At 41.9% G+C, this 20,179-nt stretch overlaps 1 protein-coding gene across 2 annotated transcripts in view; it reads left to right on the top strand.

Moving 5' to 3' along the window:
* rg (rugose) overlaps positions 1–20,179 on the top strand; it is a 162,693-nt gene that overhangs the window by 83,451 nt on the left and 59,063 nt on the right. Inside the window, exons 4-33 of one of the 2 annotated variants that reach the window (XM_065491093.1) lie at positions 45–145; positions 1,017–1,112; positions 1,173–1,294; positions 1,364–1,490; positions 1,703–1,822; positions 2,427–2,573; positions 2,639–2,695; positions 3,366–3,506; positions 3,610–3,758; positions 4,665–4,878; positions 5,124–5,346; positions 6,019–6,161; positions 6,220–6,410; positions 6,464–6,572; positions 6,626–6,707; positions 6,762–6,913; positions 7,379–9,008; positions 9,068–9,254; positions 9,525–9,678; positions 9,734–9,913; positions 10,263–10,529; positions 10,834–11,011; positions 11,399–11,590; positions 12,444–12,556; positions 12,845–12,964; positions 14,124–14,643; positions 15,050–15,285; positions 15,342–15,517; positions 15,743–16,017; positions 16,452–16,588. In XM_065491093.1, coding sequence (XP_065347165.1) covers positions 45–145; positions 1,017–1,112; positions 1,173–1,294; positions 1,364–1,490; positions 1,703–1,822; positions 2,427–2,573; positions 2,639–2,695; positions 3,366–3,506; positions 3,610–3,758; positions 4,665–4,878; positions 5,124–5,346; positions 6,019–6,161; positions 6,220–6,410; positions 6,464–6,572; positions 6,626–6,707; positions 6,762–6,913; positions 7,379–9,008; positions 9,068–9,254; positions 9,525–9,678; positions 9,734–9,913; positions 10,263–10,529; positions 10,834–11,011; positions 11,399–11,590; positions 12,444–12,556; positions 12,845–12,964; positions 14,124–14,643; positions 15,050–15,285; positions 15,342–15,517; positions 15,743–16,017; positions 16,452–16,588 — 6,539 coding nt within the window. Of the gene's footprint in view, positions 1–44; positions 146–1,016; positions 1,113–1,172; positions 1,295–1,363; positions 1,491–1,702; positions 1,823–2,426; positions 2,574–2,638; positions 2,765–3,365; positions 3,507–3,609; positions 3,759–4,664; positions 4,879–5,093; positions 5,347–6,018; positions 6,162–6,219; positions 6,411–6,463; positions 6,573–6,625; positions 6,708–6,761; positions 6,914–7,378; positions 9,009–9,067; positions 9,255–9,524; positions 9,679–9,733; positions 9,914–10,262; positions 10,530–10,833; positions 11,012–11,398; positions 11,591–12,443; positions 12,557–12,844; positions 12,965–14,123; positions 14,644–15,049; positions 15,286–15,341; positions 15,518–15,742; positions 16,018–16,451; positions 16,589–20,179 lie in introns of both variants that reach the window. The other variant, XM_065491092.1, reaches the window with a different exon arrangement.

Raw genomic sequence — 20,179 nt, 5'->3', positions numbered from 1 at the left:
TTAAGGCGCGTGTTGTGTTGTTTTAACAAGTCTCGCTGTTTCAGATCTGCTGATTGAAATGCTCGGCGTTTTGGCCAGCTACAGCATCACCGTGAAAGAGCTCAAATTGCTGTTCGGTGCCATGAAGGCAGCTAACGGCAAATGGGTGAGTTAATTACACGCTTCTTCGCTAACTTTTTCCCCCGCTGCCACTTCGAAAGCCACTCTGCTCGAATTTCCGTTAATTATATATTTTCACTGTCCTTTTCACACTTTCAAGTTCGTAACAACTTTGGAGGAGCCGCATAAAGGAAAATTTACCGAAGGCTTTGATTTTTTTTCTAGTCGAGCAGAAAATATAATAGCCACCTTTTCTCGAGGAAGAAAAATGCTAGAGTCTTTAAATATTATTTAACAAATTTAATTTAAAATTGCTTTTGAGAGGCACGAAAACCGAGGAAACCTCATTAGTTTGCAATTGGTTATAATTTTAAGAAAATTTCAGGATTCATAGGGATACGTAACCCTTTCCCAATTTAATTATAATATAGCATTCTGTGTTCTACATCAGGAGCCCAAGACTTAATTAACATAAATTACAAAAACGGCCCAGAACTTTTAACGTTTAAACTGGTGATTTTTTATTTGCACAGGTTTGTTACTTTTTAAACCAATTAACGTTGAGAAATAGACCTCTCCGGTGTAAATTGTTCTGTTTTGTCCAGAGCTTTTGAGACCAAGAATTTTTTAATGTTGAACATTTAAATAACCTGAATAAGAAATTTAAATCCACTTTAAATTCACTTTAAAATATAGAGTATTTTACGTCGACATTTTTTCTAGTAAAATGACTTCAAGACTGAGTCAATATTGTGCTTACTGATTTTGTTTACTAGATCACACAAACCTAAGAGAAATTTGAGCAATTTTAAATTTCATTATTATAAGGTATTTAACAAATCTCCCGGAAAAATGTAATTAAATCTGTGAGAATCAGTTAACAACGATAATTTCACGCATGTCCATTTCGCTTGCAGCCGAGACACTCCGCAAAGCTGCTCAACGTCCTACGACAAATGCCGCACAGGACGGGCCCAGATGTCTTTTTCAGTTTCCCAGGTCGCAAAGGATCGGTAAGCTCGAGTCGCAGTTGCCGGCGAGTGTGGATTAATCAAGTGCGTGGTGCTTCGCAGGCGATCGTCCTTCCCCCTCTCGCGCGCTGGCCTTACGAGAACGGTTTCACCTTCACCACTTGGTTCAGACTGGATCCAATCAACTCGGTGAACATCGAGAGGGAGAAACCATACCTTTACTGGTGCGCATTACGTTTTTTCTATCCTCGTCCTCGTCTTCTTGTCTAACACAACTTTTTTTCCTTTTCCAGCTTTAAAAACAGCAAGGGCGTGGGTTACTCGGCCCACTTTGTAGGCAACTGTTTAGTGCTCACGTCGATGAAAGTAAAGGGTAAGGGCTTCCAGCACTGCGTCAAGTACGAGTTCCAACCCAGAAAGGTGAGAATTCCACGTGTTGATTCGTTTTTTAACACCGCGCTGCTCCGCTGGCACGGAAAATTCAACAAAGCGCGTTGGAAATACTGCAGCGCGGCACAGCGATAGAATGCATTTGAGTTTTACATTCTGCTAAACAATGGCAGTAAATTCATTGCCTTTTGTGAGTGGAGAATTGAATCGTTAATCTCGTGCATATTTCATCGTGATTGCAGTGGTACATGATCGCCGTCGTGTACATTTACAACCGCTGGACAAAGAGTGAAATCAAGTGCTTCGTCAACGGCCAGCTAGCGTCCAGCACCGAAATGGCGTGGTTCGTGTCTACAAACGAGGTGAGTGAGAAATAAAAATAAAGATAAAACTCGGTTGTAACCATGAGGCTGGAACAGCTACTGACCCTTTATTTAGGTGTTTTCTCTCCCTCTTTTCGGGAAACAGTAAACGTGTATAGTTAAATCTTGTAGAATTGTGTATTTTTAAACATTAAGTCGTCTTTAACTTGATTTTTCTTCATTTAGTGTGCTTTTGCTACTTTAATTTAATTTTGAATATAAACCAACAAGAATTTTTGGCATTTAATAGATTTTGGAGCCTCATTTAATGCTCAATTACATATCTCATTTGTTGAAACCCAAATTAAAATTTTTACACGCAGAATAAAAATCTGAAATCGCTGTGAAAGTACTAGAAAATTTTAAATGAACGATGATGTCCTCTATTGGTGGCTCCGAATACTAATGATTTTCACAACTGGTGAATTGAATGCAAAATTTTATCCTACGTTAATTGTTACTAGTTAATCCATATTTTTCTTGTCACTCAATTTTAAAGATTTATGTTTGCACAAAATGACGTTTGAAGGACTATTTAAACTTAAAAAAATTTTATCAGCAAAGAAAATATTAACTTTTTGCTTGAATGCAATCACAATTGCAGCCTTTCGACAAGTGCTACATCGGTGCGACGCCAGAGCTGGACGAGGAACGTGTGTTTTGCGGTCAGATGTCGGCCATCTACCTTTTCGGGGAGGCTTTGACCACGCACCAGGTGTGCGCCATGCATCGGCTTGGACCCGGCTACAAAGTAAGCCTTCGGGATTAATCCTCAGCTCTCGGTATGCACATAAGAACTGCTTCCCTCTGTTGCAGAGCCAGTTCAGGTTTGACAACGAATGCTATTTAAACCTCCCAGACAATCACAAAAGGGTGAGTTTGGACGATGAGATTTCTGTAGATAGTGCTGCAAGCATGACTCCTGAGTTCAACCTTTTCACTGTAAGATTTTGTTTCATTTTTATATTTTTCACTTTACTTGTGAATTTTAAACTGTTTGTTTTACTTTTAGGCAGCGTTTTTACCCACAATTTCAACTTGGTATTCGCACTTTCCGAAAACAAAATTCAGTCATTTCTATTTTAATACAATTTTTAATTGATTTTAACGATATCAATGGATTTTTTAATAAAACTTCATGTTTTTTTAAGTTGATAACGAAAGAAAATAAACCTAAGTGTTGTTCGAATTTTCCCAAGATGTATTTCCAAGTCTTTATTTCATAAATTCCCCTGTACGAGAAATCGGAAAATTGAAATTTACATGTTTGTGTTGAAGTGTTTTTTATATTTTTCCTACTTTTCCTACGTGCAAACTTGAAATTTTATCAAAAACTGGCTTGAGCTAGACAAAATGTACTTATTTCCTGTCATTTTTTGAGAAATTAAATACCCAATTCCATGTATCATTTTTTCCTGTCTATATATTAAGTGTTTTACGTTTTTTTTTTAATTTATTCCTTCTAGGCAATTGCACTTTGATGTAGCAGCGTCGCTCATTTTCTCTTAAATTTCAATATTGATTCGATTACCTCGTCTCACAGGTTCTTTACGACGGCAAGCTATCGAGCGCAATAGTTTTCATGTACAACCCAGTGGCGACGGACAGCCAGCTCTGCCTGCAGTCGGCGCCAAAGGGCAACCCAGCTTATTTTGTTCACACGCCACACGCCCTTATGCTACAGGTACGTTACATACAATCTGGCGTAATTTTCTTTGAGGACCCGTCGAGAAAATCACTGTGCTAATGAATCGTCATTACTTGTGGCTGTGTGTGTGTGTTCGCAGGATGTCAAAGCGGTCGTCACACATTCCATTCACAGCACCCTCAACTCCATAGGCGGCATTCAAGTACTGTTTCCGCTCTTCTCTCAGCTCGATCTTCCCTATGACGGAGGGCCCAATTCAGCTGAATGCAAGAAAGACCCTAATTTGTGGTAAGTGATGCGCGGAAAGGAGGAAGATGCTGTGCTGGCACACTACAATGTTCTTTGAGTGCACTCTGCCTGCTTGTTTCTAATTAGTTGAGACAGTATTTATCAATGCCCTACGCGCAACTGCAATTTTTATATTCGCTTTGATTTATTTTTATAAGATATGTTGAAAATCTTAGTCACACATAATTCAAATTTAACTTGCTTCTTCAAAAAGTTCAAAACTCGAAATTAAGTTGACTTGACAGTCCCAAAATCTATAGAACTTCATAGAAACCAAAACGGTTTGAAAGGGGGTCGATGGTTGGCATCCCATAAAACCACAGCCTATCAGGGTTGAGAAGACAAATCCAACAGTTGGTCGTATTTGTGACAAGTGGAAGCCGAGATAAGCAATCAAAAGGATTCTTCATGTGGAAAATTATCGTGTTTTCCAATGTGAGAGGCAGAGACCGACGAAAAACGCTATTGCGAATTTATCCAGGCCTATAGGGCTTCTAATTACCCTATACGACAAAAAATTGAAAAAGGTTTTGCCTTCTTTGTTTTAAATTTTGTCGTCGAAAATTTAAATTTTGAGAATAGTATATTTTTAGACGATTTTGACAGTTTTTAGTGTCAACAACGAAATGGTTGGGACTAAAAAGTTGCATAGTATGGTGAAAATCTTTTTGGTTTATCTCCATAAAGAGCCCAGATATAGCCAGGTATTTTTTTTTTTAATTCTGAAAATTCTGGTACTCTGAAAAGTATATTAAAAATTTTATCAGCGGACACCTTTTATAACCTAAAAAATATCTGAAAATCACTATTGGGTCCGTTCTACATAAATTATTAACAATTTGTTTCGTGGAAAGACCCTTTTGTGATTTCTGACGGTGCTGAATTGGAACGAATAAAAAATTTCAGTGCTAAACTGCTCGGCTTCATCTGTCACTTGGTGGAAACGTCGCAGACCGTCCAGCAGCACATGATCCAGAACCGCGGCTTCCTGGTGATCAGCTTCATGCTGCAGAAGGCGTCGCGTGAGCACCTGACCAACGAGGTGCTGAGCTCATTCCTGGCGCTCACCAAGCACCTGGTCACCTGCCTCTCGGGGCACAGTGAGTTGATGCTCAAACAGGTGAGTCGATTCTACTCCGAGCTGCGGTGGTGTCCAATTTTTCACTTATGCTGTGCACGTCCAAAAACGCTTCAAAAGCATGCCCGGAATTCTGAGTTGGGCGGAAAACACGCCTTTTTGGTTCAATGATTTGCACTTCAACACGTTCAGTTGGTTACCAGTAGTTAGTCCCATTAAATCTAGCCAGTGGACACTTGCAAGCTATTGCCACGCAGTTGTTTTGCTTCTCGTTCCTCACGTGGCAGCTGCTGGACCACGTGCTCTTCAACCCTGCCCTCTGGATCTACACACCGGTGCCTGTGCAAACTCGACTCTACTCGTACCTGGCCACCGAGTTCCTCGCCGACACGCAGATCTACTCGAACGTGCGCCGCGTCTCAACCGTCCTGCAAACCATGCACACCTTAAAGTACTACTACTGGGTGGTCAACCCCAGAGCCAAAAGCGGCATCACCCCCAAAGGCCTTGGTAATTATAACCCTCCTGAAAAGTTTCTCTTCCTTTTTCTTTCAATCTTGGAAATGAAAGATTTTTTATTGTTATATGGAATTTTAGATGAGTTTTTCTGGGCTAGAAACCTTCTAACACAGCCAAAAACCATCCAAAATCGTGTCTATAATACTTGTGAAGCAAAGCCGTTGGCTCGCATTGTTCAAGCGCATGCTATGTGAGAATTTGAGCTTTGTTAAGGGTCGAGAGCGGGTTTAAATATGCCTAAATTTGATTCTCTTGCATGGCATGGCAATGACGATTCCAATTTGGGAGGATTGCGAAAGCTCTCCGACTCGCTACTTGCTGGCTTGAACCTTTCCAGCATGTGTGAAATAATTTCACGGGGCGAATGTCTAGCGTTTCAATAAGAAGACCCTGGTGCGTGGGCAGTAACACGAGCTAGTCCTTTATTTCTCTGCAATGGATTTCCTCCACTGAGGCCCGTGAGCCCATTATATTCGTTCACGATGTTTTTGGAACGTGGAGTTATTTGCTTAAAGGTTGTCGCCAATCTCAAAAGAGAAAAAAATCGGAAATTGATTTATTATATGCCAAAATTTAATTACTCAAGAACCGCCGTTTCTTTCCATGTCCTCAAACAATTTTTCACTTTGACTGCTGCTAACGGAACATTTTTTTCGATTGCAGATGGTCCTCGTCCGCAGCAAAAGGACATTTTGGCCATCAGAGCGTACATTCTGCTCTTCCTGAAGCAGCTGATCATGATCGGCAACGGCGTGAAAGACGACGAGCTGCAGAGCATCCTGAACTATCTGACCACAATGCACGAGGTAGACCGCAACGCTGCGATCGCCACTGCAGCTTTGATAGTAATAATTGATTTCCCAGGATGAGAATTTACACGACGTGCTGCAAATGCTGATTTCCCTGATGTCGGAGCACCCTTCCTCGATGGTGCCAGCCTTTGACGTGAAGCAGGGAGTGCGCACAGTTTTCAAACTGCTGGCTTCCGAGAGTCAGTTGATACGCCTCCAGTCACTGAAGCTGCTCGGATTTTTCCTCAGCAGAAGCACGCATAAGTATGAGAAAGTTTTGCTTTTAAGACTGCCTCTGAGCTGATTAATCACTGCAGGAGAAAATACGATGTGATGAGCCCTCACAATTTATACACACTGCTTGCCGAAAGACTGCTACTAAATGAAGAGACTTTAACATTACCAACTTATAATGTGCTCTACGAGGTAAACTTTTCCTCTGTCTCTTAGTGTTACAAAATAACTCGCAATAATTCTAGATACTGACGGAGCACATTAGCCAGCAAATTCTTTACACCCGTCACCCCGAACCAGAATCGCACTACAGACTAGAAAATCCAAGTAATATTTTCCCCTCTGTTGAATTCAAAACCTAACTGAGCAAAATTTTTGCAGTGATCTTGAAAGTTGTAGCTACCCTGATAAGACAGTCAAAGCAGACGGAGAACCTGCAGGACGTGAAAAAGTTGTTCCTCTCAGACATGACTCTGCTCTGCAACAACAACCGAGAGAATCGACGAACTGTGCTGCAGATGTCAGTGTGGCAGGTAAGGCTAACAGAGCACAATTAATATAAGAATCGGTGTTCGGTGAAGTGCGGACGATTAATACATTTTTTAAATGATTTTTTGCTATCTATCTTACACAAAATTTGAGAAACATGTAAAAATAGGAAATAAATTGATTTTCAGAATGTGATAATAGTTATATAAAGCCTTATAACTATGAAACAAAATTAAGGAAAAATTTGAGGTTTTTCTGAAAATATCAAAAATGACCCGCCGCTTGATTTGTCTCATTAATTGTTGTTTATTACCAAAATTTAATACAAATTGAGATAAACTGCATTTTCAAATGGATTATTTTAAATTTTGAACATTATCTTCAAATTCCCACAAATCTCAAGGAGGGTTTCATGCTTAAGGTCATTTCTGATTAAAAAATGATAACAAATAAAAACAGATTAGCTATGATCAGTATCCAGTTAAAACCCATACTTTTTTTTCACACAGGAATGGCTGATTGCCATGGCGTACATCCACCCGAAGAACACTGAGGAGCAGAAAGTGTCTGACATGGTGTACTCGCTGTTCCGCATGCTGCTGCACCACGCGATAAAGCACGAGTACGGTGGCTGGCGAGTGTGGGTTGACACGCTTGCCATCGTTCACTCGAAAGTCTCCTATGAAGAGTTCAAGCTGCAGTTCGCGCAAATGTACGAGCACTATGAGCGGCAGCGATCGGACAACATCACCGACCCAGCCGTGCGGCAGATGCGTCCGATCAGCACCATCTCTGGATGGGAGCAGCAGGCAGTCAACGGCTACCAGAGCTCACCGTCGCTGCCCGACGAGACGCGTGCAATCGATCAGGACAAAGAGCAGCAGCAGGAGCCAGACCCGTCACAGGAGTGCCACTGTGACCTGGGCGAGAACGCTGACGACCTGGCCAAATACCAACAGCAGGCCATGAAAATCATCGACGACAAGCAGAGTGACTTCCCAATCGATTTTGTCAAGCCCGGCGAGGGGGCCGAAGCGAAGGAGGAGGTTCTAGGTGGAGGCACCAGCACCGAGTCGCTCATCGGCAGCGGAGAGAAGTCGTCCGAGTCGCCGGTGAGCAGCCAGTCGCCGCAGAAGGAGCCCGGCACGCCCTCGACCGAGACAGAGACAGAGGAGAGCCCCATGAAGGCCGAGGAAAGTCCCGAAAAGTCTGAAGAAGGTCCCGAGAAGGTTGAAGAGGGTCCTGAGAAGGTTGAAGAGGGTCCCGAGAAGGTTGAAGAGGGTTCTGAGAAGGTTGAAGAGGGTTCTGAGAAGGTTGAAGAGGTCTCCGAGACGGTTGAAGAAGGTCTAGAGAAGGTCAAGGAAAGTCTCGAGAAGGTAGAGGATGGTGCTGAGTCTTCGAGTATAAAGGAGGAAATTCCTGAGAGTGTGGATGTCGAAAAGACTGTTGAAAAGGAGGATGAAGTCTCAATTGGAAAGGAGGAGAAAATTGAGACAAGTGAAAGTTTTGAAGATGCGATTGGAGAGCTGAAGGAAAATCCAAAAATCGAGGAACCAGAGGTGCAAACAGAAGTCAAGGAACCTAAGGAAAAGACAGAAGTTCAAGAACCTGAGACCACCCTTGAAGAAAAGAAGGAAGAGGAAGAAATTAAAGAGCCAGAAGTAATAATTAAAGAAGCAGAGGAAACCAAAGCAGAAGCAGCAGAGACACCAGAGCCTGCTGAACCTGAAAAGGTGGAAGAAGAATTGACTACGACACCATCCCCAGAGAGCTCGTCACCGCCCCCGAGTGCAGAGCCACCTGCCGAGGACGCAGGGGAGGTTCCCACTTCACCTACACCGTTGCCTGAGTCGAACCAAGTGCCAAATTCTGATGATCCCAGCTGTGATACGTGTAATAACCAGGACGCGGTGGTGCCCAGTTTACCCTCACCCAATAGTGATCTTGTTTTGCCGCCAAAAACAGTAGTGCTGCAGAAGGAGCCGTCAGTGGAGGAGAATCAAAACGAAACGCCAGAAAAGGAGTTGGTCAGTGTGCTGAGCATCGACGAGCCGGCCAAGGATGAATCGGTGAAGCGTTCTCCACAGAAGCGCCCGCACAGCTCGTCGACCGCCACCCAGGTCGATCCGGTTCACTTTGGTAAGAATTCCCAGCCTTATTTTATTTCAAAATCCTTCAACAGCGGGTGGCGCTTTCAGATTCTAAGCGCTCAAAGTCGGGATCCTCAACCGGCTCGAACAAGGGCCAAGGCGGCCGAACGATGTTTAGTCCTGGACCAACCCGACCTCCATTCCGTATTCCTGAGTTTAAGTGGTCGTACATCCATCAGCGGCTCTTGTCGGATGTGCTCTTCTCGCTGGAGACTGACATTCAAGTTTGGAGAAGGTAACGTAGATTTCTTGAATTGAATTAGTCCACATTTGTCAAAAATTCACATTAAACAATTTTACCAAAATATTTGAATATCAAATGAGTTTAATGTAGTTTTGGTGATGTCTTGTTTGAAAAATTTCATCAACAACCACAATTTTAATGAGTTTAAAAAAATGTATCCTAACTTATAATGCTAATTTAATTCATTTTAAAATTATGCCAAGTTCTCTAATTTAATTTTGAGCACAATAATAGCAATAATATTTTGTTCTTCATTTCCAGTCACTCAACCAAATCTGTCCTGGACTTTGTCAATAGCGGCGAAAACGCAATTTTTGTGGTCAATACGGTGCACCTGATTTCACAGCTGGCTGACAACTTGATAATCGCTTGCGGCGGCCTCTTGCCACTGCTAGCTTCCGCAACCTCACCAAATGTGAGTCTCCATTAGCTACTTGATTTCTGACTCTATTTTTTTTGACTTTGTGCAGAGTGAACTGGATGTGATTGAGCCGACGCAAGGAATGCCTGTCGAAGTTGCGGTGTCCTTCCTGCAGAGGCTGGTGAACATGGCCGACGTGCTCATTTTCGCAAGCTCCCTTAACTTTGGAGAGCTGGAGGCTGAGAAAAATATGTCCAGCGGTGGCATCCTCAGGCAGTGTCTCAGATTGGTATGTTAAAAAACCTTTTTCAAAAAACGAAGGATTTCGATTGTATTTTCCATCTTGTACAAAAGTATAAAATAGAGAATTTTGTACTTAGTGTATTATATTTCATAGTTTTTTTTAGTTTTTTTGGTTTTTAAATTTCCTTAACAATTTTACAAATGATGTCTACAGAGCATTTTTTTCTTTTGCAGTCATTATTCACTTTACACTTCATTAAAGAAGTCCAATTTCGTGCCAAGCTTGATGCATTTTTAAATTCAAATTGAGCCATGTAATATTTTACCAAAATTTTCAATCAAACTTTTTCTAACTGAGGTTACAATCATATTTATCTCTCTATTTAAATTACCAGGTCTGCACATGTGCGGTGAGGAACTGCCTGGAGTGCAAGGAGAGGAGCCGGCCAAGCATTGCCAACGCGTCCTCGTCATCTCTGCCCGCTGGCAGCAAGACGGCGCACCTGCATTCACTGGTGCGCGGTCAGAACTCACCAAAGATCTCCGCCTTCAAGAGCATGGCCGAGAGTCTGAACTCGGTCGGCAGTCCTGTGAAGGACCCTGAAAAGCTGCTGCAGGACATGGACGTGAACCGGCTGCGCGCAGTCATTTACAGAGACGTGGTAGGGTCGAAACTTTGAAGGCCGTGCCAGCTTTGATTTAATTTTGGTGGATTTTTGAAGGCTCAATTTAGACCCTTTTTTATTTTTTTAGTGTCTCTTGGGAATTGCGAAATTCCTCTTCTATTTTCATTTTAGGCTATTTTAAATGAGGAGTTTGTTTGCAATTAATTGTTCCCGTTTTATTTTACCAGAGGGATATTTTCAACCTTCAATGAAACCATTAAAGATATTGGAGCTGTGATTATATATATTATTGTATCTCTGTTGTCTTGATTCCCCTCATTTCTGACGAGCGAAATTGCAGGAGGAGACGAAGCAAGCGCAGTTCCTCTCATTGGCCATCGTCTACTTTATTTCGGTGCTGATGGTGTCCAAGTACCGGGACATCCTGGAGCCGCCTACGACTCCTCCGACGCCAAGCCCGGCGCCCCTGCGAAGCAACGGCACCAGCTCGCACCACCTGCACTCGCACTCGTCGCCAGGTGAGCCCTCCTTTTCTGAGATCGGTACGCACTCTCACGCTCCATAAAAAGGTTCTAAATCAAAACTCGCCTGCTCCTTTTGTGGCCTAACACACAGCATGTCGACTGCTGATTTGCGAAATGTAGCATGCTGGTTGTAACATTTTCAACGTTGCAGATAGAGTTTTGATTTGGAAAATAAAACTCATTAACTAACTATAGAAATCAGTCAGTGGTTTCATAAAACAACCTGAACTGTCTCGATAACAATAATCTTAGCTTTTCACTAATAGATCTTGGAGTATGTTAGATTTTTATGCTCTTCTCTCGTCAGTGTACCGAAAACGATCTCTTGGTCTCAATGTCATTTTATTAAAACTGGTGTACGTTGTGTCCACAATGCGACAGAGTGCGGCGGGCGCTCGGGACGTCCCCTCTTCCCCCAGTGGTCGCACCACGTCCACCCCCAGTTCCTGCCCCCTCATCCCCACCCCCACCAGCCGCCCCCGTCCCGCTCCCATTCTAGACAATACCTGCGAAACCACACAAAACTGCCCCCTCACATGCGGCACACTTATCGAAACAACAATCGCGGGACAGGTAAAAATACCAACAGCTGGATACATAATAATTGATAGCAAAAAAATCTGTTCCTCTTTATATTTGCATTTTGATGTTTTGACTTCTTATTGGTTTTCTCCAGTCTGCTGAGCATTTAGACCCTCCCTTGAGCATTCAGACCATGAATCTCCTCGTTTCTAGCATGGGAAACTGTGTACAGATGTGTTTTTTTCACTCCAGTGTGGTCGTCTGTTGGAAATTCATTTTCGTTGTGTTTTCCTCTATATTTTTTTTAAAGTGGATAAGTTCTGCAAAATTCTCTGAGAAAATCGGCTTCATACTAATCAGTTTGCTCAATGATCAAGTGGCAAACACTGTCTCCGTATTGAATATCACGATTTATCACGCCAGGAGGAAATTTAGCTTCTAATCCACGCACCATTAAATATATCGCAACTAGAGGAATTGAAATCAAGCTAAGTGAAAAATCATTCACAAATCGTTACTTATTCCGAGATATCTGTTGAATTCTGAAATTGAATATAATAATCCGTTTTATTATTAATATTCTAACTAACAATGATTATCTGTTAAGTATAGTCAGGAATTCAAATTAATTGCATGTATCAATCCACTTTAAAATACGTTTTACTGAAAAATCGATGCCCCCTGCATTTATATTATTATTTATCTCTAGTTTTGCATGCTATACTCAGAAACATTGAAAATATACATTAATGTGTGAAAACTCTTAGCGTTTTGACTATCCGTTTTTTTAATGCATTTCATGGAAATTTTAAGAGCCAACCCATATAAGCATGGATGCCGTTTTTGCAAGTTGTCTTTGCGTGTTTGCAAAGAGTGCATAGGTTTTAAAATTGAATTATTCCAGGAGCGATTCACGGAGAGGACTGCGCTGAAGACAGTGAATATGAAGTCATCGTGGTCGATGAAAACAACTCTTCTGTTCTAGATCACGAGTCGTCAGTTGCTTCCTCCATCAAGGTAAAATCAAATTAAAAGTGTAAAAAGCTTTTGTTTGTTGTCATAAAAAACTTCTCCTTTCTTGCATGCTTTTCTTTCAATGTGTAAATTTTTCTGGCATTTTGTAACAATATATTGCACCAATTATAAAAACACTTATTAAAGATTGCATAAATAATCTGCTTGTTTTTTACATTAAAAATAATTTTTGACTTGGTGCAATATTTCTTGTTTGTTATATTTTCTCATTTAACAAAGCATCTGTGAGCCTACTAACAATCTTCGCTCTTTGGTGCATTGGTCTTGTAGGCTAGAGGGCGTTCGGGATCTGCTCATATTGCTCCCATTGCTCACACGTATGATGTAGACTTGCCAGAAAGCGTGCGATATGCTCCAATGAGACCTCGTACTCTGTCTCAACCATTCGAGGTATGCCTGGAGCTAATTTCTGTCTTCAAAGGACTCCTCATTGAATTAAAATTTGTCATTGCTCCCGTTATTTTTTGCATTAAGTGAAATTAGGAGTTGATGCGTATCAGCAATAATTTAAACCTGGAACTGTATAATCTTCAAATAAATAGAAGAATGTCCTGAATTAAAAAAGAACGACCAAAAATACCAACCAAATGACTTATAAAAATAGCACGCAGAATAAATTTTTTTTAAATCCTAAGGGTTGTCAGGAACATCAGGGCGTTTTCGGAGCGCCTTGATGACTTCCACAGGGTTGAATGGCATGTAATCTGAAAGCTTCCAATAATGTACAGAAGTAATTTCAGGGGAATAAACACTTAACTCCATTGCGCATTGAGGTACAAACAACAAAATGCTTTGAAATTTTACATTTTTCAAGGTACAAAAAAGGGGTTGAAGGGTTGGCACTCTTTTACTACTTTTAGGCTATCTAGGGTAGATTCAAGTTGACGCTAGTCTATCGGTGTAAGGTTTTCGAAAATCTGACAATTAGAAGCTAAGATTTGGGCTTATAAACATTTTTTGTAAATCCGAAAAAGCACCAATTTTGTTTTAGTTTTTAACAAATAAACGATATTCCAGATTTGATCTAATCCAACAAGATAGCAAAATATCAAAATTAAAAATTAAATAAATTTATTTTCAAATTAGAGTTCAATTTCGAAAATTTTATTTTAGTTAACTTGACCTTTGACCTACCACTTTTTGGTCATTCGAAAAGGTGTTCCACTGGACGAGATGAGTTCAACGTGTGCGAATTTTTGTTATACGACTACTTTAAACCGATTTAAAGAAATCTTAATAATTTCCAAACTGGAAATTAAAGTGCCAGTACAGCCCGCATATGCGGGAAAGTCTCATCAGTAAAAACAGTTCATCTATAGATCGTCAGACACCTGCCAGAACAATGTGCCTTTCCTATACACGCTATACATAAGCTTGTGTTATAAAATCATCAAAAATATCCGTGTCCTGTAAATTAATTTAATTTTTGCAAGAAATAACAATGAGAAGTCCTTGAATCTTGTAATTAACTTAGTGTTGCTCTATGTAAATAAGTTAAGCTTGCCTTTGTTTCGAAAAAACGGACAAAATAAATCCTGATCCCTCGCAGAGTGTGGACCCTGCTGAGGAGACAAACTGCAACGTGCCGGAGCAGATTCCGACCGAGCTGACGACGCCAGCGCAGCCGCTGGAGCTAATCGGCCAGCAGCAGGTGGAGGAGAGCTGGACCGACGTGAACCTGAACGAGGACAGCGACGCGCTGAACCGCGAGGACCACCACAACATGCACAACTTCTCGCACTCTAACGAGCTAACAGAGCCGGCGGTGTGTGAGCGTGGGGACAAGATGACCGCTGAGATCTCAGTGGTCAGGGTGGTGCCCAACAGTCCGGACGCGTCCATGATGCCGTCGTCGGCGCGGCCCGAGGAGCTGCCCATCAAGAGTCTGGTCAACACAGACAACCTGCCAGTGCCTACGCCGTCGAGGGAGGCCAGTCTCACGCAGAAGCTGGAGACAGCGCTCAGCTCGGTCTGTCCCCTCCTCAGGGAGATCATGGTCGACTTTGCGCCCTTCCTCTCCAAGACTCTCGTCGGCTCGCACGGCCAAGAGCTCCTCATGGAGGGAAAAGGTAGATTTCAGATAAAATATCTTGTTATATTTTCTAACGTTCCATTTTTTACAAATACAACCAGATTTTTTTCAACAGTTTTTGGAATAAATTAACATTATTTTGAAGGATTGATAAATTTTGAAAACATTTTTGTTTTTGATGCAATTTTTTTTTAACTTGGTATATATGATCTTACACTCCTATAAGACTCTTATAAATTAAAAAATTGACGAAGAGCATTTTTTCGAGAGGTCAAACTGATGTGCTATGCCACTTTCCATTAGTTAAATTTTCTAAATTAAAGCAAAGGTGATTTTTAAATATATTACTCTTCCAACTCTAAATAATTTTCCTGACAATATTTTCAGCCACTTAAATTACATATATTTTTGCGGTATTAATTTAACTTTATTATTATTTTTAGGTTTGACGACTTTCAAGAACAGCAACTCTGTGGTGGAGCTGGTCATGCTTCTGTGCTCGCAAGAATGGCAGAACTCGCTTCAAAAACACGCCGGCCTGGCTTTCATCGAGCTCATCAACGAGGGTCGGCTCTTGTCTCACGCCATGAAGGACCACATTGTCCGTGTGGCGAACGAAGCCGAGTTTATCCTCAACAGGATGCGTGCTGACGATGTCTTGAAACACGCTGACTTTGAGGTATAGCTTATTTAGATTTTTTTAATTCAATGTAAAATTAAATTTTCGTTTTTCAGTCGCAATGTGCTCAGACGCAAGTGGACAGGCGCGAAGAGGAAAAAATGTGCGACCACCTGATCACTGCCGCCAGACGCAGAGATAATGTCATCGCCAGCAGGCTGCTAGAGAAGGTCATCAACATTTTGTCCAACAAGCACGGCGCCTGGGGATTCATGGATCCGAAACAAGCTAGGTAGAAAAACTGAGAAAAATGAGTTGAATTCACATTATTTTTGCATTTTATCCAAGACAATGTAACATTTTGTCAACTTTTGGTTAGGTTTTAATTTTTTATCATGGTTTCAAATAATGGTTTCTATGGAAATTTGTTTCCATGCTAAGTGTGTGTTTTTTCGTGAGGAACGTCATCACTTTTTCTCTTTGAGAAATTATCCAACCTCTCAATTTTCAATCACAGGCAAAATGAATATTGGAAGCTGGACGTTTGGGAGGACGACGCGAGGCGCAGAAAGCGTCTGGTGCACAACCCATTGGGCTCCAGCCACCCTGAAGCCACGCTCAAGGCTGCAATCGAGCACGGTGCCCCAGAAGACGCGATTCTGCAAGCCAGGGAGGAGTTCCACGCTCACCTCGCCGTCTCCAGGTCGCAGCAGCAAGCGTTAACCTCATCCGACTTGCTTGATGACTCGGAGTTAGCTGCTGATGATAGAGACCTGGACTGTGATCTCACTGGTACGATTATTTTCTGTTAGTTAGCAAAATATTGACATAAAATCAAAGAAATTTGTGCTCAATAACCAATCATGCGTGGTTGATTTTTCACCTGTGTGCAAACCATGAGATTGAAATTTATTAACTAACTCGGCAGAAAAATAGTGGTAACTGCAGCTTTAAAAATAATTTAGAAAAATTAATCAAACTGTCTGAGTAATTAAATAAGGCCTACATACTGTTTGCTATATAATTTGAAAAGCACTAAATCATTCTGAACCTGAACTCTTCTAAGATTTAAATGTATTGATTGTTATATAGATTTTTTCATTTTTTCTCATAGCTCGAGACAATTTTTCAGCCCAGCAACTAATGTTACTTTTAATAATAATTTCAATTTCTTGATGCTTATCTGCGCCGAGTGTAAATCATTCTGTTTTAATGCCCTTTGACAGGCCCCATCAACATAAGCACCAAGGCGAAATTGATTGCTCCCGGCATCACTGCTGCCGGCATGGTCTCCATCACCAGCACCGAGCTGTACTTCGAGGTGGACGAGGACGACCCTGAGTTCAAGAAGCTGGACGTCGAGGTGAGTACAGCCCGCTCTTTCTATTATTTGTTTTGGTCGGCGGAACGCAATCTGCCAAAAGGCTAATAGGGCCGGGACCAAAGCAATTTGAATATTTAATTAAGCAGCCGCGCAGAGAAAAGGGCTACTTGTAATTAAGAGTTGGGCGGTCGCCACAAAGAACGAAGGCACCGGCGCCGCTTGAATTCCAGAAGCCCTGAACACTGCTCGTTGTAATTATGTTTTCGGCAATCGCTCTTTGCCGCGTTTCCCGACTGAGAGTGCGTTTTGGAGTCGTGGAATTTCAAATAAAGATCAGTGCAACACCTGCAATACATTTTGATATAAAGAAAAGGAAAATAACAGAGTGGTAAATAATATTTTGGATCCTGTCTTTAACAAATTTTACTAAAAGAAATCGAGAATAATTAATTTTTGACTAAATCATGTTAAGAAAGATTTTATTAGTTTTTACGTGTGGTCCGTCAGGCTCTAATAGCCATTAGAAAATATGGATCGTCGTGTAAAATTCACAGCTCTGATTGTGAGTGATACTTTGTGGTCCATTAAGCAGGAGCAAGACGTAGAGCTGTGCCCGTAAAAATAAAAATCGAGAGGGTGGGCACGTCGGTTTGCGCCCACGTGCGAAAAAGGCGAAGGTGGGACTAACTCTGCAGGCCGCAGGGAACTCCGCATTTTGAGTGTACAGCGTACGTTTTAATGTCCAATTAAAGGGGAAAAGAGTCGGCTGGCTGCTTGGAAATATTATTTTAATATGACTTGCTGCGCGTCGGACGCACCGATCAACTCGACACTTTACGGCCGCGAATTTCGATGCTGACAAGTGGAGCTAATAAACTCATTAGGCATGTAAGAATCCACGCACACCTCGCCGGAAAGTGGAGCAACTCGCTGAAATATTGGTCATAAACGTTGCTGCCCCGTTGGAAAAATAAAATAAAAAAATACAAACTGCCGCGGATCGAGCGAGGCGCGTATTCCCTCTTTTTATTGCGAATTCGGTACATAATTTATTGCTGGCAGATAAAATCTTCATCGTTTATTACGTGGTTTTTCGCATAATTCTCGTCCCGAACGTTTATTTACACATGTTGGCTGAAAAGCAAAATTGATTCTTAAACGATGTTGGTCCAACTCTATGCAGATGGCTCTTGTAAAATTTGATTTACGGCCGTATCAGCCTAAAGGTAGAGCTGCTTTTTTAATGTGCGCGTGTGTGTGTGTTTGTTTAAGCAAAGACTCCCCACTGACTCAGGTCGGGTACCTGTACCTGGCCCGGGCAGTGACGTAACCGAGACGGGAGAGCAAGCGCGCCTATCTCGCCACTCTCTCGTAAAGCGTCATCATTTATGGGCAGCCAGCATCCTTTTCCCTCCGACTGCTGACCCCTGATATCGATCTAAGACAAAGTATCAGGTTCGAATTGAAATTAATACCCTCGTGGAGACGGGAACATGGCCAGAGGATTATGTGGCGCAGGGGGAATTCGGAAAATTCAATTTATTCTGTCGACAAATTTGTTCATCATTCAATTAGACAGAGCAACCAAGCTAGAAAAGTGAGGCAATTAATTTGAATGCTGCTAATGAGTTTCGACTGTTTTCCTAACGCGGAAAAATCCTTTCAGTTTAAAAAATGAAGAGGAATTGTTCTTTATTTTTTCTTTTATAACAGAAGAAATGGTTGATTAGAGCTTTTAATGTATGGCAGCTGATTCGACTTCGGAATTAACTGGATTTAAAAAGGTTAAAAAGTTGTTCAATGAATAAAATGTTTCTTTAAAAAGAAAGACTATTTTTTCTAGAGTAAACTCGTCTTGGAGCGTTTAAGGGCTGATAATTTGGACAAACTTGTAAGGGCGAGTAAATTCGAATTTATTATACATACAGAAAATTATAACTGTTTAAGAATCACTGTTTTAAGATGAATAAACAACAAGGTGATCATTCTCCAAAATTTAATGGAGTTCTAATAATTCAAATTGATGATCATTCTTTTAAAAATTCCTCAAGAGAATCGATAAAATAAAAGTGCATGACCTTGTTGAGAGGAATGTCCAAATGGCGAGATGCACAGGGTCTGATTCACCCGCGAGCACAGAGAGAAAATCAATCAAAGAATTGGACATTAGCCGCTGCTGGCCACGCATTAAATCCTAACAAGCAGACGCGGACGCGGTTAGAAGCGCTGAGACTGCTGAGAGCGATATTTGCCCCGATAATAATTGGCCGCGCGGCTCATTAGCGAAATTGAAACATTCATAATCAAGTGCGGCGCGGCTGAACAAACGAACTGTCGGCGGCCGATGAGTTATTCCCGCGCCGGGCGGCTGATATGAAACGAACGAAATAATTGATCGGTTTCTCCGTTTCCCGTCGGCGTGCTGGCTGTGTCGACGCGGACGCGCCACGCCCCTCGTTCGGCCAGCGCAACTCTTTGAACACGCGGCGGCGGTGGCCAATTATCGGAAACCCTGCTGGGTGCTGGGCCGATCCGCGCCCGACAGACGCTGCCCGCCGCTCGGATATTCGTGGAATGATGTCGATATGGCGCCAATTGCATTCCCATGGGCCCACACTCGATAATAATTATTCACGTGTGCGCCTCTTCTCCTGATTTGAACTCTTGTGTGAAGGTCGCGCACGTGAGTTTGGGCCGCATTCTTTCGAAGGCAGCCACTTTTTTACGCTGATCTAAATGTTTGCATTTATTTTCTCCCCGTGATTTCTCACCGCAACTGCCGACTGCTGGCGCCACCAGCCATTTTTACGCTTCATGCTCTGAATTCTTCCTCTTGTTAAAACAAATAACAAAGTTTTTGACTCGCCATATTAATAAATCATGCGAGGAAAGATGCAAAAATCGATAATTAAACCCTCAATTTTCTTTCTAAGTTGCGTCAAATTAAATAAACAAAAATATCCTGATTGCGGAGAGCTATAGCAGCTTGATTCTGCTAACAAAGCCATTTTCTATTCAAGAAAAAAAGGGTCAATCAAACGCGTACCTTCCAGTCTTATCTATCAATGCTGCCTTTTTATGGTGATACAAACAAAGCACAATCGAAATATCCTGGGCCCTTGGTTTGATCGCCAGAAAACAGACGTTTTAATGGTCCACAATTTGGGTGATGGGCCACATTTTTCACCTCGGCACGGCCGCAACCGCGTTCACAATGCACGCGCGAGCTGTGAACTTTTCTTCTCCAGCAGGTAGCGAACGTGAGTTATATGTTTCGGCCACTGACAAATGAGGCGCAATTATAACCAAACGGCAGCTCACTCTCTTGGTGTGTAACAAATGTCGGAATTATGAGCGAGCGGGAATATTAGTTTTTCCTCCGCGATCTGCTCATGCATAATTCCTATCTCTGAAATATCGGAAGGGGGCGCAAGACGAGTGTGTGTGTTTTCGGTGGAGTGGCAAAAAGTGCTCGCCGGCAGCATCTGCTCGATGAATAAAATACTACTATGTGGCCGGTTGGGTAAATAAAATATACAAAATATATAATCGACCGTCTGGCCTGCGAGCCAAGAATGCAGACCTTCTGAATACGAAAATTACGTTATTTGCACACAGAAGCAAGCACAA

This window comes from Cloeon dipterum, chromosome 4, assembly GCF_949628265.1.
Source record: "Cloeon dipterum chromosome 4, ieCloDipt1.1, whole genome shotgun sequence".
Taxonomy (NCBI): Eukaryota; Metazoa; Arthropoda; class Insecta; order Ephemeroptera; family Baetidae; genus Cloeon; species Cloeon dipterum.
The sequence above is the reverse complement of the archived record's forward strand: the minus strand, read 5'-3'. Positions and strand labels throughout refer to the sequence as shown.